This window comes from Rattus norvegicus, chromosome 14 (genome assembly GCF_021556685.1).
Source record: "Rattus norvegicus strain SHRSP/BbbUtx chromosome 14, alternate assembly SHRSP_T2T, whole genome shotgun sequence".
In the NCBI taxonomy this organism is placed as follows: domain Eukaryota; kingdom Metazoa; phylum Chordata; class Mammalia; order Rodentia; family Muridae; genus Rattus; species Rattus norvegicus.
In genome coordinates, this window is record NC_141547.1 from 78,350,001 (window position 1) to 78,377,899 (window position 27,899).

General features: G+C 52.1%; 1 protein-coding gene and 1 pseudogene across 2 annotated transcripts in view; one reads left to right on the top strand and one right to left on the bottom strand.

Moving 5' to 3' along the window:
- The window catches only part of Ppp2r2c (protein phosphatase 2, regulatory subunit B, gamma), an 84,677-nt gene extending 57,201 nt beyond the window's left edge, over positions 1–27,476 (bottom strand). Inside the window, 1 exon segment of one of the 2 annotated variants that reach the window (NM_057116.2) lies at positions 27,096–27,476. In NM_057116.2, coding sequence (NP_476457.1) covers positions 27,096–27,165 — 70 coding nt within the window. In that variant the 5' untranslated portion in view covers positions 27,166–27,476. 2 annotated transcript variants of the gene reach the window in all.
- Positions 4,986–5,322, top strand: LOC148001400 (large ribosomal subunit protein eL33 pseudogene; annotated as a pseudogene).
- Positions 27,477–27,899: the final 423 nt, after the last annotated feature.

Sequence of the window (27,899 nt, forward strand, 5' to 3'; positions counted from 1 at the left end):
GGCTGGGGGGCATCATTTTGCCTACCCTAAGCAGAGGACAGACTAGTTTCCCAACAGCCTATCTGAAAAGGGAATCTGCCCTCAGGCAACTGCTCCAGTTCTGGGGCCACTAGTCTATGACCTACAGAAGACCACAACTATTCATCTTGGCTTAGTCCAAGCGGTTTCAGGCCCTAACTGTATACTCCAAAGCAGGAGGAGACAGGGATAAGGATGAGGAAGGTGACAGCAAGGATAACTGTGACTACCAAGGCGCCATGAGAAACTCACTGCTATGGGCTTCGTGTGAATTAATCCTGTTACTTTCCCAGCAGGCCTAGCATGTAGGCATAATTCTACCACCTTCCTCCTACAGAGAAAGGAAGTGGGCACAGAAATCAGGCAACTCACTGTGGCCACATGGCTAGGCTGAGCTATGGGGCTTGGAGGACAGGCTCCCTGCCTCCAGGGCCTGTACGCTCACTAGCCCTGTATGGAGTAGCTGCAGCTTCCAGGAAGCTGTGCTCTGTGTGGGCTTCTGGAGGACCCACCCAAGAGAGGTGCCATGCCTGTGGTCTCTCGCCACAGCTGAGGAGATCCAGGCTCCAAGAGCTTACAACCTGCTCTATGCCACACAGTGGACTTAACCCCTTTTCTCCACCCACCACCCAGTGTCCTAGAAAGCAGGATCCCATGAGAGATCCCCCAGCTTCTAACTTCACGAAGCCTCTCCTTCCCACCTTCCCTCTGTTCTCTTCCTTCTCCCTGACTTTTCTCTTCTCGCTCTCCCATACCCCGCCATCACAAGGCTCTTGCCTGCCTTTCCGACAATCTGCCTCTTCTCTGACGTTGCTACAACTTCTCCCTTCCCCCAGCTTTATCAGGAGAGTTTTGTATATTTTTTTAAGAGGTAAAGAGTATTTTAGGATACATACAGGGCTGTACAGACCCAGCCCTTTCTGTCTGTTGACCATAATAAATCAGGGCACAGTCTAGACTTCCAGACAAGGCCCAAAGACACATCGAATCTGAGGTCACAGTCCTCAGCTAGAACCACAGAAGCCCAGGAGCCAAGAAGCCCTGTGTTCCAATGCCACCTCTGCCACCTCCAGGCTATGTGACCTTCACCAGTAGTTGAGCCATTCTAGGCCTTCTGTTCCTGGTCTGTTTAAGTATGGGCTGTGATGAGGCTCTAGAAGATGCTGGGTGTTTTGGCAAATGTCGTCCCTCCCCACCCTGCCCCCAGGAGTCCTATCAGACCATCTGGTCCACGGGCTGCAAACAGATGGCTCTTGGTGCAGCTTACCAGGCTTCACTCAGCCCACACCGCTGAGGCAGCAAGCACGGCGACTTGTCCCGGTCACGCACTTAACTGCTTGTAGCCCTCTCCCAGTGGCAATGTCTGGGAACCCAGGCTGGTCCAAAGACATGATTAGAAAGAAAGTGAGCAGGTCACCAAGCCAGAGACAATCTCCATAGTGAGGCCCATGACAGCAGGGCAGGGTGTGTAGGAAGAGACCCTTCCACCTGTGTAGCCATGTCTTACTGATTCTCACCGAAAGCATCTCGGCTTTTGACTCCCTTGGTTACAAAGGCAGAAAGACTGATACTTAAGAGGTCACATGGCTTCCCTCCAGTACTCTCAGGAGTCCTACCCAGGCCCAGATGCTAAGTTTCTGAAATTTGGGGGAATTACCCCCCCCCTCTCTCTCTCTCACACACACACACACACACACACACACACACACACACACACACACCTTCCTGTACCCTGCTAAGCCAACAACAAGATTTCTGCATCTTGACACTGCTTCTTTGCACTGGAGGAAGCTATGTGAGGAAGACAGAGCTTGCCCATCTCCCAGCACACACATCCTGCCAGTGGCTTGCCTACCTTCCACGGTGTACACAGATTTGCTGGGTACTAGGGTAGATAGGAACCATGCGCTAAATGAAGAAGCAGACCTCACAGGCTATTTCAGGGAACTCCCTCACCCCCGTTGCCACTGGGATCCAGTAGATCCCAAATCCTTCTCCCTCTACGCCTCTCTAGGGTGACTCCTGATCATCCCTCTGCCATAGCTAAGAATGTTCCAGATAGTTGTGGGAAAGACAAGACCTGCTGGAGGCATTTGTATGCATGCACGTATTAGCAACCATGAAGCCAATTCCTCCAACCAGAAGAAACACAAGGGAGGCCACAAACCAAGGATGGCAGGTCAAACGAGTTTCAGTCTGCTACCTGCCAATCAAATCTTCAGAACAATGACAGCAACAGCCCATCTTCCACACAAGGGCAACTTCATTAACAGATGGACGATGCTACACAGTGGAAGCCTTAACACCAGCTCTCAAAACCCTCATGCCATTAGACAGTCACTGTGTCTCTCAGCCTTTCACCCATCAGGCCCCGGAAACGGAGGCAGGAGGATTTCTGGGTCTCGTGGCTATATGGCCTCAATCTATGTGCACTGTCTCCTAGCTTAGATGCCTAAAGTGACCCCTCTCTAAGGACCCCTGAGGCCCAGTGTCTCATGTGCTTCTGGGCTCTTCAGTTCTGCTGTGTGCCACCGGGCACATCACTGAACCTCTCTGTGCTTTGTTTTTCTTGTCTGTAAAAGCCAGTAACAACGGTCATTTGACCTTAGAGCACATTGAAGTTGAAAACCAAGCACCCAGAACAGTGCCTGGCCCTCAGGAACCACCTAGCGAATATCAGTTGAAATCCTGAGACACCAGAAGTCAGAGGCAAGTCCTCCAGCATTCTCACCACACCTTTTACACACTCTCTCCCTAACAGGTTCCCAACACCAAGTGTTGCCCTCTTCCTCAGCTCCTACTCCAAGGTGCTCCAGCAGCTAGGCCACAGTAGAGGGCAGCGAATCCTCAAAGATACTGGGGTGAAACCAAGCTCTAGGCTTATGTCCCAGTTCAGCCTTTTTCCAGGCATAAACCAAGATCTCAGTACCTCTCTGAACCCTAAAGTCTCTTCAACTTTAGAAGAACACCATTTGCCTCCCGGGTCCTGCAGAAGCAGCGAAGACACCAGGAGCTCGGAAGCCTACCCTTCCTAAAGGGATGGAAGGGTCCCACTATATAGGCTCCACCTGGAGGGCACTCCCTTGTGTTTACCACTTCCTGGGTGGCTTCCCTGCCTCCTAGACTTATTTGCCTGTGTTGTCCATCCAGGACTGAGGAAACAGATAGCAACAGTATAGCAGGGCAGGCGCCACGGCGGGCTCCCATTCGTCAGATGGAAAAAGTGTGAGTCACAGAGTTTCTGCAGAACTTTCCTGGGGCAAAGCTTTCCAGGAGATAGGAGGAGAACAGATGGTGAGAGAGAGGAAGGGGTTCTGAGAATTATCTAGTCCATGGTGGGGAAGAGATTCTGAAAGGAACAAAGGCTCAAAATACAGAGTTCTAGGCGGGAAGGCACTGGAAGCCCCCAAAACCCCCAGTCCAAGCCTGACTGAAGAAAGAAGTGATTGGCAGGTGGAGCTCGACTCTTGGAGTCCCGGGGAGCCAGGGGAGCCTCGATAGTACGGTACAAGGTAGGGAGCAGCCTCTGCAGACCCCACTGTCAAAGCAGATCCCTTGCACCCTCTGGTTGGACAGGCTGTCACTGCAACCAATTCCCTATCTGGCTGAGAGGAGCCGCCCACTCCCCGTTTCCATGGGGATCCCCTTGAAATAACCCCGCAGCAGTGGCTGCTATTCTTCCCTGCTGAGGAAGCACTGGGAGAGAGAGAATGGAAGAAGGCAGAGCTCACGCGGGACACTGTGGAAACGGAGGCTTCCCAGACCCAATCATAGGTACTTGAGTCCTAACACTCCTCAACTCCCAAAAACCCCCAAGGGAGTGGCGTAAGGACTCAGAGAGACCTAACCGTTATTCCTCCCCACCTTATGGGTGAGGGGGACTGTTTCCTTAACAGTCTAATGGAGAACAGGACATCGATGATCACGCCAGGGAACCCCACCTCTCTCTAGGAGAGGCCTCATGAGGCCCAAGCAAAAGCCTATTTCCAGGGCCACAGCCAAGGTCTCCTTCTGAGGAGCAGTGCAACCTTGACCAGTCTCTTGAGAATCTCAGGTGTCTAGCATCCGGCCCAATAACTGGTGTCATGTGCCTGAAGCTCAAAGGCTCCTCCCTGGTAGGACAAGTTCTCCTACAGTGCACGGAGAACTACAGATGCTCAGCTACACACCCTGGGACAGGACCCGGGTTCTCCTTTTCCTTTCCTTCTTTCCTTCCTTTCTTTTTCTTTTTTTTTCCCATTTTAAATATTTTTTTATTTTTATATACATTTGGTGTTTGGCCTACATGTATGTCTGTATGAGGGTATCGGATCCTCTGGAACTAGAGTTACAGACAGTTGTGAGCTAGCTTGTGGGTGCTGAGAACTGAGCCAGGGTCCTCTGGAAGAGCAGCCAATGCTCTCAACCACTGAGCTCTTACAGCCCCTCCTTTTTTCTTTTCAATAAAAATTTCTCAACTCTATAGTCCGTGATAACCTGGAACTCATGCCAATCCTCCTGCCTCAGCCTCCCAAGTACTGGGACTGCAGACATAAGCTGCCCTGCCTTCCTTTCTAAACACTCTAAAGGCTTTCCCGGGTCTGCCAGGTTACTAAGGAAGAAAATCATGGTTATTATAGAAACATGGAAAATATTTCCTGAGATTCTGTGCAAAGCCCTTCCATCCATTTACTGGGAATTCTCTACACACACACACACACACACACACACACACACACACACACACACATATTAGGGTTCAAAAGCCAGTTATGGAATGACATTAAGGTACTAAGAAGTTGGCCATCTTGGAACCTTTGGAGGCCTGCTGGGAACAGGACTTCTTAAAAAAACAAAAAGGGTTGGGGATTTGGCTCAGTGGTAGAGCGCTTGCCTAGTAAGCGCAAGGCCCTGGGTTCGGTCCCCAGCTCCGGGAAAAACAAAAACAAAAAACAAAAACAAAAAAAAAAAACAAAAAAAAATAAAGCAAGTATGTCTGGAAGGCTGTGGTGCAAGGCCATTTTTGCTGGCTACAAGCGAGGCCTCCGGAACCAAAGAGAGCACATGGCTCTTCGTAAAATTGAAGGTGTTTATGCCCAAGATGAAATTGAGGTCTACTTAGGCAAGAGGTGTGCTTATGTGTACAAAGCAAAAAACAATACAGTGACTCCTGGAGGCAAACCAAACAAAACCAGAGTGATCTGGGGAAAAGTCACTCGGGCCCATGGAAACAGTGGCATGGTTCGTGCCAAATTCTGAAGCAACCTTCCTGCAAAGGCCACTGGACACAGAATCCGTGTGATGCTGTACCCATCCGTGATTTAAACTAATGGAGAGTAAATAAATAAAAGTAGATTTGTGCTCTTGAAAAAAAGAGAAAAAAGGTACTAAGAAGTCACAGGAGCTGGGCCAAGCCACAGCCCAGGTGTCCTGATACTTGCCCACTAAACAGGCTGCCAAGGGCTAGCCACATGCACTGAGCGCAGGCTGGGCTCTCAGGAAGACCCTGGTGAGAAGCCCCATGCGCCAGCCTTCCCTTCCCTTCAGCCGGAACGGCTATGTAAGAGATAATGTGGGGTCTCTACAGTTCCCTAGAATCTGACCACATCAACCCACGCAGGAGACACACAGTGGCCCACCAAGGCCGGGAGCATCATAAGAAATAAGAAGAAAGCTGAGAGACTGCTGAATCACCAGCGTGGTAATGGGCAGGGGCTCCAGCCCCACATGAGAGCCTAGCTATTCAAGGACCCCAACCGAGGTGCACTTTAGTTCCACCTTATCCTGTTCCTGGGACCCTGTCCCAGCTGAACAGAACTTTCACGTTGTTAGAATCAGCTCCTTTCCCCTTAGTGTGCGCTGGGCTGCCATGAGATGCCAAGAGTGCAGCCTGGAGCCTTTAGCGCATGCGTGGTGCCAAAAAGCAGGTGCCGTTCAACAGATCTTCAGGTCCCACACACAGGTCCCTGGCAATACACAGGCTGCAGCCTAACCCTCTCCCACCCCACCCTGAGAATTCTAAGAAGTAGCTCCCTACAGGACAGAATGTTCTCTAGAAGCCAAACCTGGTAAGGCTAAGGTTTCCAGAACCTTGGCCAGATGTGGGGTGGGCACAGGTTCCCAGAGGAGGCTGTGACTCGCTAGGGCAAAAGAGGATGAAAGGAGTCTTGCCCACAGCCTGGAGACCTGGGACTTCTCTGCAAGGCTTCCCCTCAGCTCTCCACAAGCCAGACGTGTGTTCCCAGGATCCCCTAATTCTCTTTTATTCCACCGCCTGTCCTAGATAGCTTTGGGGACTGTGGCTTCCAGAAGTAACAGAATTAGCACGGGGTGCGGCTGAGTGCGGTAGGGATCCCATCTGTGGGGCTGCCAATCCGATTGAGCTGCTCAGAGCCCTTCCACTACCATCGTGGGCTGTGCACCCCTAAGCTGTGCCTGAACCCCAGCAGAGTCATCAGCTCTTGTCTTCTGGATGGAGTTTGAGCACCAATAGTGGACGTCTCTAGAATTAGGATCTGGCCAGCATCCAAAAACAATTCCCCTTGGACACACAAGACGCTGGTTCCCCTCCCTTTCCCTCAGCATATCCGATTTTAACCCAAACACAGGGTCTCGCCCCACTCGGCATTAAGTGTCTACTGCACTCTCCATCTGGGTTACAAAGACACAGAGCTATGCCTCAGTCTCACCGTCAAAGCTAGCAAGGGCTAGAAGGAAGTGCCAGATGATACGCTCAGCAGGTCAGTGAAGGGGATTCCGGCCTTCCATGGCCAGCAAAACCACCTGGTCTGCCAAGCATCTAATAGAGGGAGGAGGCACCCCAACAGCCTGTGAGTGACCAGCATAACCCACACACAAGAGGACACCTAGAGCCTCAGAGGTAAGGAGTGCTTTGTGCCTGACTTCGAGTTCAGGCCCATCCATTTCCGAGCTAGGGACTCCCTTCTATTCCCTTCATTGGAAATGACCATTCTGCACTAGGTGGTGGGCAGCATCTGGAGTCCAGGCCCTCACTGCCTCCATCCATGATGCCAGGTTCCTCACCTGAATCCTATGTCCCTCCCTCATCCAAGAGGCTGTGACTGTGACTTTGGGACTCTTGGAGCTGGTCTCCCTGCTCTTTTTCTCTAACGTAACACCAGTCTCCTGCTTAACCACAGCTGGTCTAGATCCACTCTTCTAGGAAACCTAGACCGGACTCCGACTTCCCACCACCTAGCCTGGGCACCTTAGCTTGTGGGAGCCTCTCACCACTGAGCCTGACAACTGGCCCAGCCAGGACACAGACCTTGTCCATCACCTCTGTGACCACAGCCTTCCTCCCTTCAAAGCTGCTGATGTGTAGTGTGCACCCACTACCCTGAAGCTCATCAGGACAAACTCATGTCCTACCAGTAATGGCTGACCCTCAGACACTGCTCCTAAAAAGCCTCTTTCTGTTCACCCCTAGAAAACCACAGTGCCAGATAATGCCACCTTTTTTTTTAGGGACCAAGTCCAAGGGACACGCTGTCACTGTACACTCATTCCCTTCTGTGGCTTTCATGTCTGTGTAACTCCTTCTGTTTCGGTGGGGGTGGCAGCAGTCAGGGTCTCCTTGGCCTCCCTGAGCAGCCAGGAGGAGGCTAGGGTGATAAATCCAGCCAAGCCTGTCTGAAGCAGAAGGTGCTAGCCTGCAGATAGGGTTTTATAGCCGCCTGCTTACAGAGACAACACATAATTAATCCCCAGCCTCCCAGGTTGGGGTGGCCAGCGAGGCAAGAGGACAAAGGAAAAGCGTGGGTTGGGTCAGCCCCCTCCCCTCCCCTAGAGCTCTGAAGGGCCATACTAGATTGCTTGGGACTCTATGGATGCTATCCTGATGTCACCAGTTCCTGTCTGCGTTCGACATCTCCCCCTGGGAGGAGCTGAGATATGTGTATTAGGGCATACTGACTAGAGTCCATGGTTTTGAGGGTAACTGGCCACACTTAGAATACTCTGCTGCTCCTCTGTATAGCTTCTCTCCCTGCCACTACACCCTGGATTGCTGCAGGGGAAGGCAGGTACCACAGAGGCTTTTCTTCCCTGGACAAGCTGCAGAGCATGGGTGGAGTAAGTGTGGTCCTCTGTCATAGTCCCACTATCCACCGAAATGACCAGGGTGGGGTGAAAAAATTCTTTTAGCATCAGCATGTCATCTCTGTGTGACCTTGGAGGGACCCCAAAAGGGCATGCTATGATTTAGACCATAAGATGACATGCTGGTGAGTGGCCAAGACAGGTCACATGGGCACTAGCCTGGAGCACTGAGCAAGGGAAGTCCCAGGGTGGCCTGAGCTCCTCCCAGATACACAGTCACAAACATCAGAACAAGTGTGGCTAAAGGGACAAGCAGAGAGCAAGGTGTTAAGACCAGGAACCAGCCCCACCCAAGCCTGTCCCGGCTCCCCTTCTAGGCTTGGAGACCTAGTCAGGGCAGGTCCACAGAGCAGAGACTGGCCCTGCAGCTCCTTGGAAGGAGATTCATGCACCATGCCAGCGCAGGGACCACAAGGGCTGGAGCAGTTTCCAATAAAACTGCTTCTAAGATGCTGAGCAGACTTGCTGCTGGGAAGGTCAGTGTGTCCTTCCTGGCACCAATGCAGCCAGGCAGAAAGGCCAGCCTGGCTCACCTGTTCCCATTCTGTATTCTCCCTGACAAGGCCACCCTAGCCTCACAAGGCCAGCCCCGCCTCACCTTGATCACTGTTGTCTGAGGACCACCAAACAGGCAAGGGGTGGAGGGGGTAAGGACGGGAGCTTTGTGTATCTGAAACACCCACAGGCCTCAGGCTGCCTCCAGCCAAGTCTGCCCTCTAAAGAAAGCCCTCACTCACCTGCCTTGTTCTGCATTTTAAAGCATAAGGAATGCTGTCAATATCCTTGAACAGGGATGGGGAGGGAAAGATATGCCCTTCTAAGGCCTAGGCAGGAAGATGGATGTGCACAGCTCAGGAACCTGCCCAAGGTCAGACACGGAGAAGCACCACTCAGGCCAACTGGGGGCGGACTGCACGCACCAAGAGTCATTAGTACCATCTCTGATCCCACCTCTTCTTGTTCTTGCACACAAGCTGGCCTCTACCCCATGTCTCAAGTATAGTGCCCTCCAACCAGGGCTAACCTGAATCTTGCACCAGGTAAATGACAGGGATACATGTGACTTCTGAGAAAGCCAGGGAAGGCCCTGTGCCTTGACCTGGAAAAGCCAACTACCACCTTAGGAATCCAACCTCCCTAAAGCCACATGTTAGAGATGGGATCCTGGCCTTACAGACATCATCATTACCACCATTCCCACCACCACCATTATAAAGAGGCACAGCGGGTACCCTTAAAAACAGCAGTTCTCAACCTGTGGGTTGCAACCCCCCCCCGGGGAGTTGAAATATCAGACACCCTGAATATCAGATATTTACATTATGAGTCATATTAGTAGCAAAATTATAGTTATGGAATAATAACAAAATAATTTTGCGATTGGAGGGTCACAACATGAGGAACTATGTTAAAGGGTCACAGCATTAGGAAGGTTGAGAACAAGTGCTTCAGAGAGACTGGCTTAGCCTCACCTAGCCCAACCCTAGACCCTCAGAACCAGGAAGTAGAAGAAAGTGATTGCTGCCTGCCTCACTAAATGGCATCACCTGTCACACATCCTTAATAACCGCGGCTCTTGAAGGGAGACAGGTATGTGCAGCAAAGCCTCCCACAGGCCTCTGAGTGTCAGCAGGGCCAACCCTCACTCCCACAGGGTTCACAAAGTTCTGTCCGGACGGGACATCCTGGGCTACACTTACTCTTAACAAATTTGCTACAAAGACAAATTAGCTACTCTATATACAGGCAAGTTATAACCCAATCTAGCAAGGGCACAGCCCCAGCCCCACCTCAGGAGGCCCCATCTAGTGACAGTGAACAGGACCCACAGCACCCACGAAGCAGAACTAGAGTTGATCCTTTAGATAAGGCAGAGCAACAGAGAAAGGGTGGGCAGTTGGGTTCTCTAGGTAACTCCTACAGCGGTTGTTAAAAAGGCCTGTCTCTCTGAAATACACCCAGATCAAGGTCTTGTGGCCAGTGAATTTTAGCTTGGCAGGCAACATGATGTATGATTTTATTCAAGCCCTCAAAAAGAACACCCAACACTTTTAACAAGACTCGCCATTCCTAGAGCAGCAACATTAAGATAGCCTGAGCTACAGGCTAACAGACCTTCCCGTGTGCTCGGTATATCCCATAATGCTCACCTGATCTTAACCTAAGACAGCAAAAGCTGGATAAGTAGGCGTCGACAGCAGGGGGGAGGTTCTCTCCATCAGTGACAGTTCATTCTTGTCAAACTGATAGGATTCAGAATCACCAGGGAAACATTCCCGGATGTGTCCAGGTATCCCACAGAGGTCTAGCAGATCAGGCAAACTCCACCCTGAATGTGGGTGGTGGCCCCATCCCATGACCTGGGGTCCTGGACTAAATCCAGAGGAGAAAGTGAGCTGAGCACTTTCTCCGCCTCAGGACTTTACCCACCACATGACTAGCCGCCTCTCACACACCTCTTAACTGCAAGTCCAGATGAACCTTTGCTTAAGTCAGATAGATAGTCAGATAGATACGTAGTCACAACCAAAAGTAACAACTACACCACCTCCTCGGCAGCATCCAACTTCCCAGCCCCGGGCCTCCTGTTTGGCAAGAACCAGGCCAGGCAGCTCAGCCTTCCTTCTCCCTCACATCCAGGGTTCCCAGAGACTGGTACAGATCTCCATTCCACATCCTTCCCACCGCCAGCTTTGGCCACCTCATGGGGACTTGGTGGCCTCTTGCAAGAAGCATCCATCGCAGCCCTCTAGGATCCACCATGCCTGACTAGAACCTCCAGGACAGACCAGCAATGGCTCCACAGCACAGAATACACCAGCTGACGCTGACCACCACTCCTCACCCACAACTGTGCCACCACTCTCCTGCCTGGAAACCTACCACCACCGCCTTCCTTCTACCGCGTCATACAACTGCTTCAAGGCCATCTCAAAGCCTGGGTACCTCTGAATACTCAGTTCCAGGCTGCAGCCGGGCCCACTGCACCCCCCTTCATTCTAGATCAGGACCATCTGCTTCATCTCTTTATCACCACCGGTCTTGTAGAGTGGCACTGCGTAATATTCCTTCCTTCTGTACCCCTCCCCCCCACATACCTACCACAGGCAACATTAATGTGACGAATGAATTCATGTGTAACTACTGAATGCATAATTATCTCTACCTGATGAAACACTATATAGCCAATAAAACTGTTTACCAGAAGTACATAATATAATAGGGGAATGTTTCCAATATGTTTAATATTTTAAAAGAAACAAAACTGTTATAATCTGAAGGGGGCTTAAAGGAAAATACACGAAATGTATACAATGTTTCTAGCGGTGGTAAAATCAGGGACATCATGTCTACCCCCCATCACACACACACACACACACACACACACACACACACACACACACACACCTTTTCCTATTTTCTGCATCTTCAAGCCTTTCTGTAGCAAGATAAATTACAGAGAAGTACAATAAAAGCTTCCCACTGGAGCACCTTACCAGGCACCGACACGCCCAGCCTGACAGTGTGGGGCGCAGGATGATGAACTATGCTCTCATGGCTTCCATAAAGTGCCTAACCTCTCCTCGGGGCTATGAAATATTCACGGTGTTTTTACCCTCTTCCTCGTGGAGAGCTGGCATAGGAACAGCTACCGCTCAGTGCACTCCATCGAGGCCATTCCACGCCAGATGGGCCCAAAGTGCACAGGCCGGTGGGGGATGTGCCCACAAGAACAACAAGGAGGGACAGCAGAGCCGGGCCACGAGCCACATCCGAGCAAGGAGCATCACAGCAAGGAGGTTGGATGTCTGACCCTCTTGAACTGCAGCCTTTGGTGAGGTGAGACGTCACTGTTTTCATTCGGGGGGCCGGGGGAGGGGGATAAAACACCACGGAGGTCTCACCTTAGAAGGGCAGTTGCTATACTTCCAACACCAGTGTCCTCCCTTCACACAGCATAAGGGGAAGCATCAGTGGTGGTCCAGGCTAACTTAGCTCAAGGAGGCAGTTTACAACCGCCCTGTGACCTTTAAACAAGACGTTTAATGAGCTCTCTTTCCGATTGTTACAAATGTACAGGGAAATGAGTAAGTGAGCTGCTATTAAGGGCTTTGTAATTGGGGGCAGGTGGAGGCCCAGGAAGGTCTCTCTCTGTAACCCAGGCTGGCCTTGTACTCATAGCAATCCTCCTGCCTCAGGCTCTAGATAAAACTGAGATGGCAGGTGTGAGCTCCGTTTCTTTTCCTGTTCTTAGGAGAGAAACACCCTGACGAAGGGCAGCTTAAGTGTTTACTCTGGCTTCACAGTCAGAGCAAGTCAGGGTGGTGGGAACTCCAGCTGGTCACATCACAGACACACCCAAGAAACAGAGCAAGAAATGCTCCCTGGGGCTGGCCAGCTTTTCCCATCTCTTACAGGCCAGGATGCTCTCGAGTACTCAGAGAACAGCCTCACAGTTCAAAGGTTCTTCCTACAGCCATTACCACAACCGTGATAATCCCCCACGAATGTCCAGCGGCCCTTCTCTCAGGTAGTTCTAGACTCTGCCAAGCAGACAATATCAACTGTTATCCCAGCTCCCGTGCCTGGCTCAGACACTAGAATTGAAAGAACTGCGAATTCTGAGGAGTCCTGCAATTTCTTCCCTTGGCTAGGACAGTGGTCCAAGCTACACTGGCTTCTACTTGCTGGGGTCTGGGCAGTTGAAGCTGAGGAAAAGATCTTCCACGCCTTGGAGAGCCCTTTCAAAACCTAGAGTAAGGTGAGGCTCCATCCTCGGCCTCCCCATCATGGGGTACCAGTAAGTTTCTAAAGCTGGTGTGCTGGGGTTCAGTGGGTGCATACCAGCCTGGAATGCCCAAAGCCCAGGATTTGAGTTTCTTCAACACAGTGTTTCCCAAGCCTCACTTCCTTGAGGGTACCCCATCTTGGCGACACACTATTTTCCTTTTTCATGGTGTCCTAGTTGCAGACAACCCTCTTCAAGGCCGTCTGCTTTAACAATCTGAGCCTCTGACTTCTACAGTTTGCATGAATCCAACTCCCACTCGATGAATACATTAATGGAGAGAGCATTCTCTCTCCAGGGCTCATACAGAAGGCAAGTGTTCTACCAGTGAGCCTCCCTCCCAGCCCAAGGCATCTCTCTCTATGTCTCTGCTGAATGCAGCTTTATCAGCCGAACAGTGTTCTGAATTATTCTTACTTGCAAAGTGTCAAGTGAGCTTGTCACAGGGGAAGCCCATCAGTCTACTCAGGCTGTAACAAAATGCCACAGCCCGGGTGGTATTTATTTCCCACAGACTAGGGTCTGGAAGGTCAAACAAGGCCCAAGTTGGTTTCCCATCTGGTGAAGACTTCTGGATTTGCAGTATCTCTTCCCTGCGTTCTCAAGTCAAGGTGCAAAGGAGCTCTCCAGGGAATTAACTCTAGTGACCAAAACGCCTCCCAAAGGCCCTTACACAGAGGTTTGGACTTAACATGAACTTGCAGAGGGCACCAACGTTCTACATGAAGCCAAGGGAGTGGCACAAGGGTCCAATCAAGTTGACTGTCCCTGGGTGGACAGATTCGTGTGGCCCATCATCATAGACTAAAAGACGGGACTTAGTCACATGTCACAGTGTATGTCCAGGGCACAAGGAGCCCTCCAAAGCTGGTGTTCACTGGGATGGTTCAGTTCCCACATTGCTCAGAGAGCCCTGAACTATGTTGTCCAGGGCTGTGGCATTTAAGCTGCAAAATCAGAGTCCCCAATTACTGCAACTCCAAATAAATGGGCAATTACTGGTCCTGGGGGATTAGGCCAGGGGAAAGTATGACACCAGGTGAGGAGTTCACCTGCACTGCTGAGGCCAGATGTGACGAAGGACCCACAAGAGGGGCCGTTCACTCCCTTCTTCCCTGAAATACACTTTTCTGGCCCCAATAGACAGCAGGTGGTGAGTTGGACACAGAGGCAGCAGACACACTCAGTGGACGTAGTGTCTGACGCCAAGGACAGGCCCCCAGCTGTTGCAGAAAGGTGGTTGGGCTCCCCTCTCCTAAGGGAGCCGCCATTTTGTCTGAGCTTTTCAGTCATCAGCAACAGAAGCTGACACAGTCTAACATAAGGGATCACTTGGGGGTAGAGAAACATTTTTTGGGCAAGCGGGAGGAGACAGAGGGGCAGGATATGGGACTCAGTATGAGAAGCCAGGAGTGGTCAGATAGCTATTGCTTTGAATCTGTCTGTCACTGGGCAGGTCTCAGGGGCCTCTCGTCCCTCCCCACACAGTTGATCTGACTCAGCTAGAATATTTTACCTGCAGGGTCTTCTCTACTCACTGTGGTAGTCACTCACCCATACAGTGACCCTGGCTGTTGGCTTTGCCAGAAGCCTCCTCACAAAATGGCCGATTCCAAACCCAAACATGCCCAAAGAGCAAGGCCTGGCCTAGAGCACAGCCTGTTGTTGGCCAGACTCCAAAGCCACACATTGTCACCTCCTCCACGTTCTACCCGTTCTTTTCAGAAGAGGACACGTGATCAAGGGCATAGACTGGCAGACAACCACACAAAATTAAACACTACCAGGAGCAAATGAAAAAGCAAGGAGCCGTGTTTGCTGCAGAGAGGACAGGAGACCAGAAAGGCAGGCAAGGAGGGCGTACACATCCCTCAGCTGAGCGGACACCACACCCGGGAAGCACCTGCAAGGGAGCCTCAGCTCACCACACACCACTTCGGATCACCACGTCTTTACGGCTATGTTGGACGTGTGGGAGGTTTAACTGTAGTGGGCTCTGGGGGCACTGCTGAGTGAGATCCTTGGGGAGAGCTAGGAGTCCGTGAAGACATTCCGGAACAAGCCGACCTGCTTCCCAGAGAAAAAAAGTAAAGAGAGGGGCCCTTCACAGTGGCCTGCATGACCCTTGGCAGATGGTGTTCCCACAACCACCAGCACGCAACTCATTAAAATCCCTAGGAAGAGCTCTTGGCAGATACAGTGGCAACGGCGTCCTCAGAATTCATTTGTTGACGCCTTGTGCCCCATCCCAGGAGCTCAGAATGTGCCTGCACTTGGAGACAGATTCCCTAAAGAGGTGGCTGATGTAAAAATATGCTCTCATAGGTCAGTCCTAATCCAATGTGTGGGGATCTTACAAGAACACAGCAGAGAGAGAGAGAGAGAGAGAGAGAGAGAGAGAGAGAGAGAACACCACATGAGGACATGGAGAGAAGATACTGTCCACCAGCCAAGGAAGCCACCTCTTACCACACCTTGACCTTGGATTTGTCATGTCCAGAACTGTGGGCTGAGGCTGATAATATTCCTACTGTTTAAGCTGCCTTGTCCCCCCTCCCCCCCAGCACTTTGCTATGGCCACATCTGCAGGCTCAGACAGAAGGCTGGGGCCCTTCTAACCTAGAAGCTATCACTGTATATTAGTAAGGGAGAGCTTAAAGAGCAAACCCCAGCATTAACCTTTGATAAATGGCCCAAAACTGTGTGTTTCAGTTACAGAGTCAATACGGAAAGAACAGACAGAATATGGATCGCTAACTATGATAGACAAATGATGGATGGACAGATGGATAGACAGACAGATATGGGTGATAAGACAGATAACTGATATAGGATAGATGATAAGTAGATGATATGCAGGGAAATAAAGGATAACAAATATACCTATATAAAAGAAAATATTCCAAACTTTCAGTAATGGTGTTTCCTTTTCTCTGTATTTCCTGACCTTCATACACATGCGCATATATTTTCTGTGACATTCAACAGAAATTAAAATGCTTTCAAACAAGGACAGACCCACCTCTACATGACTCCTCAGGGTTGACAGTTCAAAATCCAAACTCCTTATTGGAGCATTTAAAGCCATTTACAAGTCTCCCTCCTATACTGGCCCCCCACCCGCTCCATGAATCTCCTGCATTTAACAACCTCACAAGCTGCTCCTGCAAGGTTGCCCCACCCCCACCTCCATGAGGCGGATACCTGTGTCCACCTCGTCCATCTGAAAGGGCTCAACCTTTCAGCCTCAGCTTAGATATCACCACCCCACAAAAAGGCATCCCTGACCTCCGTAATTTCCACCTCTCCACTCTGGTCCCTCATCACCAGGGGGGCAGGGGATACTGAGGTTAGCAAGGTTTGAGTAAGGGTATCTGGTTTGGAACTCTTTTGGAAGGTCAGGGTTAGACAGGGTCTCTCTATGTAACCCTGGCTGTCCTGGAACTATGTAGACCAGGTTGGCTCCAAACTCACAGAGATCCTTCTGCCTCTAGAGTGCTATAATTAAAGGTGTGTGTCTGTACCGCACCCGGAGCGACAGAATTCCTACTGGGGCCTTTTAGACTGAAAGCAGGAGCTTTTGTTTGGTCAGGTCATGTGGCAAAGATGGCAGCCCACTAAGATCCACACTCGCTTAATAACCACACCATCCCTGGGCTACCAAGCCGCAGACTACACTCTCCGGCTCCCCCTAGCAGCTGGGTGGACCCACGTGACTAGCTCCAGCTAATGGAATGTGGAGGAAGCGAAAGGTCCCACTTGTGAGCCAAAGTGTTTGGGAGGCTGGCAAGCTACATCCACACAGCATCTCAAAGACTATAGGGGAGGAGAAAGCTGACGGGTGGAAGGGTCTGGGCCCCCGTAACGCTGCCCACCACCAGGCCAGCCACAACAGTGATGAGTAATCGATAATGACGCAGGGTCTAGAATCGCCTGGTCTCTGATAACCCAAGGTTCTTAGTCGGTCTAACTGAAGAAGGAAGACAGGGTGGGATCATTCCATGGATGGAGCCCTGGACTGAATGAAGGACTGGGTTAAAAGGACTGAGTGCATACTAGCATCCACCTTTCATTTTCTGACTCTAGACCCAAGCTGCGTCAGGCTCCTGCAACCCTGATTTCCCCACCGTGATGGGCTGTACTTTGAACTGAGCGCCAAAATAAACCCTGTCTCCCGAGTCGCTGTTGGAATGTTTTCTTTTTAAAGATTTATTTATTTATTCTCTATAAGCACACTCTCGCTGTCCTCAGACACACCAGAAGAGGGCATCAGATCTTATTACAGATGGCTGTGAGCCACCATGTGGTTGCTGGGAATTGAACTCAGGATCTCTGGAAGAGCAGTCAGTGCTCTTAACCACTGAGCCATCTCTCCGCCCCCCCCACACACACACACCTCAGAATGTTTTATCATATAGGCAGCCACGACTTTCAGCCACTGTGTCTGGGGCTTCTGTGGAACTGGTGTTAATTATGGAGCTACCCCATTCTAGATGAAGAGTCCTGAGCATCCAGACCCCAGGAGCCTACCCTCTGCTCCCACGGGGTGCTGGCTCCCCACACACTGACTAGTTCTGGAGTGAAGGCCTCTCGGCAGCAGAGCTCACACCGGTGGGCATGTGCTAGTCCTTCTGCTGCTCTCACCCTGGGGAGAAATACAGCTCATCCCCTCTGTGCCAGGCCCTGCAGGGCTGTCCTATGTGTCACCCCACACTGTACCTGCCACACCTCAAGGGGAGGTCAGCCACATCCACTCTCCCTCATCTTCCATGCCATCCCCAGGTATGGTCTAACAGAGGCCCCTTTAGCCACTGAGCAGGTCTGAACTAGCTGGGGCACTGGAAGCTCCTGGTGAAAGGCTAGACTTCTGACCATTGTTGTGGACTATGGAGGTGCCACCGTGATCCTTACCAGGCCACACAGGTGCCTTCAGCAGGTTGGCAGTTTGAAAATGGAGAGCAGCCCAGCCCGGATCATGAAACTCTTGAGAGAGAGACCCATCCAGTTGCAGGTATAGGCCTCACATCCTGCTCCACATCAGTCCACGTGAGGAGAAGATTTGGGGACAATTGTGTGGCTCCTGCACATTTCGAAAGCCTCCAGCTGAAGCCTGCGTGGTTGGGAGCCCCTATGCTTTGAAAATGATGAATTCATCTTGGAGTTCGATGACAGCTGAGTACCACCAAAGCTGGTATTCTGAGTGGCCACACACTGAACAGACGGGATGCTGTGGACCTCACTGGGTATTCCACATACTCTGATTTTACCGGGGGATGGGGGGACGGAGGTGTGGGCGCTTGCCTAGCATCTTGAGTTTCATGGGGAATAAAGCTGGAGTTTAAACGCAGGCAGGCCATCTGCCCACAGGCTTGGCCACCACATTTAGTAACTGGGACCACCAGGGCAGGGACAGCTGGCCTGCTCACTTCTGATTACACGCCATGCCTTAGGAGGTGGAGTTTGAGACGTCTGTGCAACTTGGCAGTTATGGGTTCCTTGGAGAAAAGGGCCCTGCAGTGCCCAGGGGAGGGAGGGAGGCTCTACAGAATTCTGCCTGGTAGCTCTGAGAGCTGCAGGGTAAGCATCATTCCCTAGGTCTGGGATGGTGATGCAGTAGGCTATGGGATTTTAGTGCTTTTCAGACAGGACAGCCAGTATGCAGTCAGTGTTTGTGCCTGGTGGTGTCTGGGCTCCTCTCCTGAGCCCAGAACACAGTTGCCTGCTGCCCAGGGAGCAGGACCCACCCAAAGAGTCATGGCGGCCCTGACCCTGACACAGTAGGGCCATTGTCCTCCAGGACATGGGCTGAATGGCCTATTGAGGCAGAACAAAGGCTGCCCACAGGCTCTGGCTTGGCCATGTAGGTTGCTCCTCACCAAGGATGGGGTCCTCAGCCCGAGGGTGCTTTAGACTCAATACACAGGTGATCCCAGAAGGTGAACTTGGAGAGAAAATTGAAGCCTGGACCCACTCTGCCACCTGCAGAGGTGAGGGTAAAACCTGAACTCTGAAAATCAAAGAAGCTCTAGAGGCTGAGGCAGGAGAAGTGAGGGTCCAAGGTCTGCCTGGGCTAGAGAATGATGAGTTCAAGGCCCATCTGGGCAACTTGGTGAATGGGTCTCAAAATGAAAATAAGAAACCTGCAGTGTGGCTCAGTGGTAGGGCACTCACCTAGCACGTGCGAAGAAGAGAAGTAAGTGCGCATCCCTTCTCGCTATCCCACGTCCTCACTCTTAGTTTCTTGAATGCTGTTAGCTTGAAGGTTAATGTTTCTGGAGTCACTGTTTATACCCAATATCTAGCAGAGTAGCATGGAGATATGCTGCAGGCAGAGGGCCATGTAGGGGGAAAGAGTGGCCATGTGAGGTCTGCAATACTGGGCATTGAAGGAGAGGAACCTGTTCCAAGGCACCTCCTTAGAGTCCCCTCACTCCCCAGAACCTCAGCTCCAAGAGACAAGCTTGGAAATTTCAAGACAATACAGCACAGCCAGATTGTCCCCCACACACTTGGTACAGGGTCCTTGCAGACTGTGCACCATGAGATCAGCCCTGCTGCCAAGCCTGGAAAACCACATGACCTCATGCTAAGTTAGAAAAGCAGCTTCAATCTTGTTTCGATAATGACATTACTGTTATTATTGAAAACAGGCTCAGGCATAGAGACAGCTCAATGGAGGTTTGCAGGCTGCTGGCATGGGCGGCCCCTGTGCCCTTTCACCTGCCAGCTCCCACCTTCCACACCTGCTACCCTCTCCACAGAACCCCAGGACTTCGCCCAGCAACACTGCTCACTTCCCAAGGCCCGGAACATCTCTCATCAAAAGGTCCCTTAGTCCCTGGGGCCTCAAGGACAAAACCCAAAAGCTAGAGGGAAAAACAAGAGCCAGGAGCCAGTGAAGGAATACACTAGCATGTGCTTTTGAGGAGGAAGAGTCACCATTTGTACCTTCTCAGCTCCAGCTGAGGTGACCCAGGAGCCAGGTGTGATGGTAGCACCTGTAGCCCCAGAAACATGGGAAGGAGGGTCAAGAGCTTGACGACAGTGGACACCATGATTTGGAGGCCGGTCAGGGCTACACGACACAGGGCAGGCAGAGGCAAGTGTTTAGGGAAACTAGTGGTGGCTTCCTTTCCACATTTAACAGTAGTATCTACACAGCACTTTGATCACTGAGCATTATGACATGTAAGCTACCAGACAACACAGGGAAACTGAGGCCCAGAGATATGAAGGATGTGACCCTACTTTCCCTGGCCCCTTAAGGGTAGGCTATGGAGCCTAGGAAAGCTCACTAAGCCTCTCCAACAAAAGCAAGGGGAGCACCAATCTAGCAAACACTGGCTCTTCCTGGACTATGTGTCAGCACCACTAGCCCCTCCCCTAAACTCAGCTTCCTCTGTAGGTGGGGATGGGGCTTTGGCTGGCCCAGCTGATGAGAGTTCTGAGGGCAACTCTGGCTTCAGTCCCTGGAGAGCTGAGAACAATTCTCCCAATGGCAGGGGGGAAGCTCGCAGAAACAGAGACATCGACAGCAGTCCCCTCATGGCTAGTGACCTAAGCAGCCTTCAGGACCATGGAGGGAAATCCAGGACCAAGCAGCCCTGACTTGAGTTGCATAAGAGACAAGGGAGGGCTCCGTAGATAAGGAGCTGGTTGCAAACCCCTCCAGGTTTTCCTACCTTCAGTCTCCTGGGTGTTTAAGGTTTCCTCCTGGGTTTCCTGACAGAAAGCCTGGAGTAAACATCAGAAATCTCCCTCCTGCCACAAACAATACAGGCTTAACACTCATCCCCCACCCAGGCTGCCAAGATGGCTGTGAGAAACCATGGGGCTTCTGTATTCTACCAAGTGGGTCTCACTTCCTATATATTTCATCTGATACTCATTCTCCAGAACTAACCCCTGCTTCCATTCTGGAAGCTGCTGGGAAAGGAAATTGCCCTTGGTCCAGTTAGAGGAGGCTGAGGTCCCTTTCGAGGTGCACAGGTCAGGGAGGGGAGGCTGGCCAGCAGAGACACTGGACATTCGATGGATGTGCTAGACCCCACAGGCCAGACCCCTGCTCACCTGAGCCCTCTGTATTTCTTCAGCTATGAGGCCAGTACAGTCCTGTAAGGAGAGACAGCTCTAACATCTCTCACCCAGGCACGGGTAAAGAGACACCCACATGCTGGAGTGACGCCTGAGGGATCTCAGGAAACAAGAGACCATGCTCCCTCAGTACCATGTGGAAACAGAGAAATGGTCACCGCTGGGGACTGCCTGTTGGCTGAGCTCCTGTCCCATGACCACAGCTGCATGCTGTGGACAGCCCAGAGGATATACTGGACAGCACACAAGGGAAGGATGGGTGTGTGGACTAGGTCTAGCCAAGCCCAGACATGTCTATCTTACTCAGTCTGTAACTGAGTCTTGGGCCTGTCTCAAAACAGAGCCAAGCAGCATCCTTTGGGAGATCTATGTCTGATAGACACTTGCTGATACCCAATTCTAGAGCTCCCCCTTTGTTAGGCTCAGATCCCTCCACTGCCCTGATAGCTTCTACTTCATTACTTATTCCTGCTTCCCAGCATCCCCATCCTACAACCCCCTTTCCTAGGCTCAACTACCCTCCACCCCCACAGCTTCCATTTCTCAAGTCCTCTGTGCCCTGCACTCACAGCCAAGAACACACCAACCCACAAACACAACTGAGTTCAGTCATGCACCAAACATCCCACCTAGGTATTCTAACTCACACTACAGTGTGTTTGTGGCCTGGGCTGGGGGCTCTAGTGCAGCTGGATACTCAGATGAGTATCTGAGGCCCTCCCTGCCCCTCTATGGGGGAGCTATAAACAGTGAACAAGCCCATCTGGGGTGATCTCTTGCAATCTGAATGCCACACGATGGCAGTTGTGGGGCTGGAGAGATAGCTCAGCGGCTAAGAGCACTGACCTTCCAGAGGTCCTGAGTTCAAATCCCAGCAACCGCATGGTGGCTCATGACCATCTGTGATGAGATCGGATGATCTGATGCCCTCTTCTGGTGTGTCTGAAGACAGCTACAGTGTATTTATATATAATAAATTCAATAAATAAATAAATAAATAAATAAATAAATAAATAGAAAGATGGCAGTTGTGTGGCTCAAAGGCTAGTCCTGTACAAACAAGGATAAAGAGATTACGTCCAGGGAAATAGAGATAAAACTTGGCGGTTCTGACTTTAGAATCAGAGAACACTAAATAAGGACATTTGCAGGCCACTGAATTTGCCTTTCCTTCACTAGATGAGAAGGTGGACCTGAGACTCCTCCACACTGATAGCTAATTCGCAACACACGGCTGTCGAAGCCATTCTCCTCCAGACAGCTGAGGTCTCTGAGTCAACATGAAGCTCTGCGTTTTCATCTCAGCAGCTTGTGAGTCAGGCTGACCCAAGGAAGATTAAAGAAGTCATGGCACCAGGTCATCCGGAGAGAGTTCTCTGTACAAAGTACCCCGAGCAAGGTACCCTGAGTAGTAATTCTACTCCAGAATTAGAAGGATCTCCAGAATTAGGAAAAAAAGAAGAATCATCTTCCTAGCTCCTATAGTCAGTCAGTAGACTGTGTGGCGAGCAAACATGAGAATTCAGTCTCCAGCCTGTACATAAAAACCCAATGCACACGTGCACACAGACTGGCAAGTAACCTCAAAGCTGGGGAGGCAGAGATAGGTGGAGCCCTAGTGCTCACCGACAAATCAGCCAGCCCTAGCAATAAGCTCTGGGTACAATGGAAGACCCTATCCCCACAAAAGAAAGAACTATGGGGCTGGAGCAATGGCTCACCGCAGTTCTTCCAGAGGACCTGGGTTCAATTTCCAGAACCCATACAGTGGCTGAGAACCATGTGTAACTCCAGTTCCAGAGGATCCAATGCCCTCTTCTTACATCTCCCGGCAACAGGCACATCTTAGGGTAGCAAAAGACCTGAGACGTTGCTGGTACAGTAGAGTGAAGTGTCTGTGTGTGGGCAGATCATCCACTCCAAACAGAAGAAAGATGACATAATGAAGAAGTGCTAGGCCAAAGCAAGCCCCAAAATCAGAAAACTCCTGACTCTGCCATCTCCACATCCAGTGTCAAAGCGCTCTTCAGAACTTCAACTGCCCCCAGCTTTGTTGACTAAAACACACCTCTCTCTCTTGGGATGGTTCCATACCTGGTTTGCCGTTTTCCTCAGCAGGCATCCCATGACCCTGGCTCTTCAACATCTTGGGGTTTCCAACGCAATCTGGGCTTTACTTTCACAGCATCATACAATGGCCGTTCTGGGTCTCCGCTCAGTGACACCCCTGACTCACACCTGGCCTCAGTAGCTTTCCTTAGCCACAGAGGGACATTCTGTAATCCTTCCCCTATACCCTTGACTCTAAAGCCAGGGCCAGTGGCTGAAGCCCCCAAGTCTGATGGGGCTGGAACTTGCTCCCCTTTATTCAATTACATCTGCACTGGCTTTCTGTTGTAGGTGGTCTCCTTCTGCCCTTCAGCTGCTCTTTAATCCCTTTCACACGTTGAAACCTTAGCTGAGTGGGTCTTGCCCTGAGGTTACCACTCCCTTTTATTCCATTTAGCATCAAACTTCTCTTTAACTTATTTTTAATCTCCTTGAGCACTGGGCTTGGCTCCATTTCACTTCCTGGTGCTCCTTTTCTCCTCAAACTGTATGTTCCGTATTTACCTTTGTCCAGCTTGCTCCTTTTCATGATAGATCTGCGTTAGAGTGATAACCGATAACCACACAACAGAGTCAATACTAGGCTGTCTTGAAGTTTCCTCTGCTAACACCATTATTCAAAAAAAAAGAACAAAACAAAACAAAAAAACAAAAAAAAAATCTTCAATTTAGCTTCAGGCAGACTTTTAGGACAAGAGCAAAAAGCAGTTACGTTCTTTGCCAAAATATCACAAGAATGGTCTCTAGGCCACTTACTAGTCGTATTCTTCCTCTCTGAAACCTCTTAAGCTGGACCCCCACAGTTCAAACTGCCCTCAGCATTATCTTCCATATTCATACCAGGATGGCCCTTAGGCCCTGCTTAAAGTGTTCAACCACTTTCCTAGTGTAAAGCCCCAGAGCCTTCCGTTTTCCTCCAACAAACAACATGGTGAAGCCTGTCACAGCAGTACTGGCTCCCACCTCTGACTTAGTCACTGCTCTATTGCTGTAAGGAGACATCATGACCACAGCAACTCTTACAAAATAAAGCTCACAGTTTCAGTGGCTTGCTTAGTCCAGTATTGGGTGGCAGGGAGCATGGCAGCAGGCATGGCAGCCATGACGCTGGATAAATAAATGAGAGTTCTACATCCTCACTCTCAGGTAGAGTGATGGAGACTGAGTCTGGCATGGGCTTTTGAAACCCCAAGGCCCACCCCCAGTGACACACTTCCTCCAACAAGGCCACACCTCCCAATCCTTCTAATCCTATTGTACAGTTCCACTCTGGGTTACTACGCATTCAAACAGAGGAACCTCTGGGGGCCATTCTCATCAATCCACCACGGTGTGAACAGAACTCAAACTGTGCTGAGAATATTTCGGGTTTGCTAAGAGACTCAGGGCTCTCACTAGCAAAAGATGACACTGAACTGGGAATTCAAGGGTTTTGGTAGGAGTTGGTTTTCAGAAGGGGTAGGATGTCCCAGAGAGAAGAGAGAGCCAGTGAAACGTCCCGCATCAGGAAGAGAATGGCTAACTTAAGGAACAGTAGTAAAAGTCAAAGCTGGAGCATCTAAGTGAGCAAGGGGCCTACCTCCAGGTGGGAATGGGAAGGCATACACGTGGGTCTTGTGCAAAGCAAGTCTCTAGGACACGATGACTCTGGTGACATTTATCAAATACCTCCAGGAGGCCCGATCCTATCTGAGAGCATTTGACACTCTCAGGGCTACTGCCATCTCAACAATCCTGAGCTAGAGGCCACTGTGACTTCTCCCTTTACAGAGAAGACAAATGAAGCCCAGTGACTCATCCAGGGAGGCTGAACATAATTTTGTAGGCCAGGAGACAAAATCTGTGACCTTGAACTCGGGGATCCTATAGTGTGACTGGTGTGTGTGTGTGTGTGTGTGTGTGTGTGTGTGTGTGTGTGTGTATGTGTGTGTATGGGACACCTTCGTTTAAATTCCCTACTCCTTTCAGTTAGATTCTAAGGGAGTTTCACTCTATAAACGTTACTCTTCTACATCCCTGAGGGGTAGAAACATCTGAGTCCTGTGTCCTACACACACTGCCCACTGCCCAGGGCTCATGAAGAGACCTTCCACCAGGCCCTATGTGAAGCATTAGGGCACAGTAGGTGCTCAAGACATTTCAGTTGTCAATCACCTCTACAGGTCGAAGGTAGGCAGGGAAGGGGGCTTTGTTTCCTCCCATTGTACAAATAGGGAAAGTGAGGCATATGAAAAAAGGCTTCCCCACAAGTCACAGGGATCTCTGCTACAACATGGGATGAAGGAGGGCAAGGGACCTCCATCCAACCCCAGCGATGAAAGCTTAAGGTTTGGCGGATGGCAGTAGCAGCCACTAGCAGCCACTGAACCATGAAGGTACTTCCTCCTGTGAACCTTGCTGAGGTGGGTTTATTAAGGAAGAGGAAGAAGGATACGGACCGGAACAACCCTTTGAGCTGTCCCTGCCTGTGAGGTGGGCACTATGCATTTTGTGTTTGGCACACATAAACGCTGAGGCCCGCTGGTTCCCAGTGTGCAGATGAGAAAACTGAGGCTTTCCTCCAGAAAGCCAGACCAACACTGGCCCTGCACAGGACTCCCTGCCAAGAAGCCCCGCAGCCGACCTGCCACGCAGGCTGCCTTCTGCTGCTAGGCAGGCTGTAAGCAGATAATCATCTTCGCGAAGCGCGACCCTCCTCCGCATCACCCAGCGGGCGACAAAGGGCTGAGTTCTGCGCCAGGAGCCTCCCAAAGCCCGGTAAGGGCAGCGCCGCCACCCAGCCCGAGCCTGGCAGCCCTACCCCCTCTCCCCGCACACCCCGCGGCAACGTGTGACTCAGCGGTTCTCGGCGCGCGGAGCCCCGCTCTCAGCATCAGCATCTGCACGCCCGGGTCGCACACCTAGCCTCTGCCTCTGGGGTCCGCGCGCCCGCCGGGAGTCGCCGCGCCCGCCTCATTTCCGGCGGAGCTCGGCACTGGGGAGGCCATGCCCACGCAGGTTCGTTGGAGCAGGCACCCACGCGCGCCGGCCCCCAGGACTCAGTGCCAGGGCCCCTCCCACCGGGTCAGCCACCTGCTTAAACCCTAGACACCCTCCCCACCAGGCTCGCAGCCCCGGGGAAGAGGCTCCTACACTGCCCGGGGAGGTTTCCAGCACCTGCATGCCGGCGGGTTGCTGTGGCCAGGTCTGGCACTCCCTCACTGCAGCAGATTCACTTCTCCGGCCCCCGGCTGCGCGCTGGAGCTGTCCCCACCGTTCCTGTGGCCAGTCAGGGGCTGGGGACTCCGGAAGTTACTGTCACATTAGCAAAGGACACCGATCCTCTGCATCCCACCAGCCTTTGGTGGGGGCTGACGCACAGGGCCAACTTAGGGGGTTTTAAACGCAGAGCCTCTTTGGGGTAACATGCCCCACTTTTCCGGAAAACCACGAATATCTGGCCCAGCTCCTTCTCAGTAACACTACCCGGGAATAAAACAGTAGACCCTACGAGCCTCTTTCCCCCTCCCACGCAGGGGACCTGCCTCTGGAGGCCGGGGAGGTGCCAGGGCAGCTGAACCCTAGAGGATCTGGCAATGAAATTTTTTCCCTCCTGGGTCCCTCTCCAGGGAGTGGGCAATCTAGAAATTTCTGCGAGCTTTGGCCCGGCTGAAAGGGCAAATGAAGGATTTTTAAGCCTTTCCAGGTCCTGGAGATTTCCACACCAGATTTGCTGCAGCCTTGGGCTTTGTAAATGATAGTCAGGGCCCGATCCAGTGCCACCCGGCGAGGGAAGGACAGCTGCGTTCCCGAGGGCGGCACGGAGGAGGGCGCTGGGCAGTGGCCGAAGCCCCTGGGTTCCCTCCCTCCCGGCCCGGGGTCGGGGTGGGGGGGGGGGGGGGACACGACACACAGCGCGCGGTCCAAACCTTCGGAGGGCATTCGGTGCGACGGCATCCCCACGCCGCGGCCGGCCGGAGGGGGTCTCAGACAACACGTACGTTACCTTCTGTCACATAGCTGTGGTCCCGCAGGAAGCTGTGGTTAATTTTCCGCGTGTCCGTGTCCTCGCCCATTGAAGGCCGCGCCCGGTGCCCTGGGCATGCCCCGCCGCCGCACACCGATGCAATCCGCAGAGGTCGCGCCGGGCGCGCGGGCCATGCCGCCGCAGCCTAGCAGGGTCTCGGGCCGCCGGGGCCCGGGAGGGCGGGCATCGCGGTCAGGTGGTCGGGGACCGGCGGGTGGGCGCCGCGCTCAGGCGAGCGTGCGGCGGGCAGGCGGCGGCCGCAGCGTGGGGCGGGCCGGGGCCCGGGCGCACATCCCGGCCGCTCCGTTCGCGCTGCGTCCGGGCGCCTGGCGGTGGCGGCGGCGAGGGGACGCGCGCGGCGCTGAGCCGGGCTGCGCCGTGGCGGGGCCGTGTCGCAGGCCCCTCCCTCCGCTGCACGCCTCTCCGCCCCCGGCCGCGCAGCCACCGCGCAGGTGGAGCTGATGCGCGGAGCCCCGCCACAGCGGTCACCTCCGGAGCCAGGGACACCTATCCAGAGTGAAGGCCACCTTGCTGGCCAGATGTTTTATTTAGGGACAAGGCAGTTGGAGGAGAGACTTAGGGGGGTCGGGAGCGCGAGGACGTCGCGGCCCTTTATTAAGGAGAAGATGGGGGTTGTTCTGATAATTGCGGGGGGGTTGGGGGAGGCGCCCCTCCCAGCGCGCCTTTGGGGCCGGAAGGTCAGCACCCCACAAGGCGGAGCTGGATAATTCGGCTGGGGGTGAGTTGCCTCCTGTCCTGTCCACCTTTCTAATGGGAGCACTG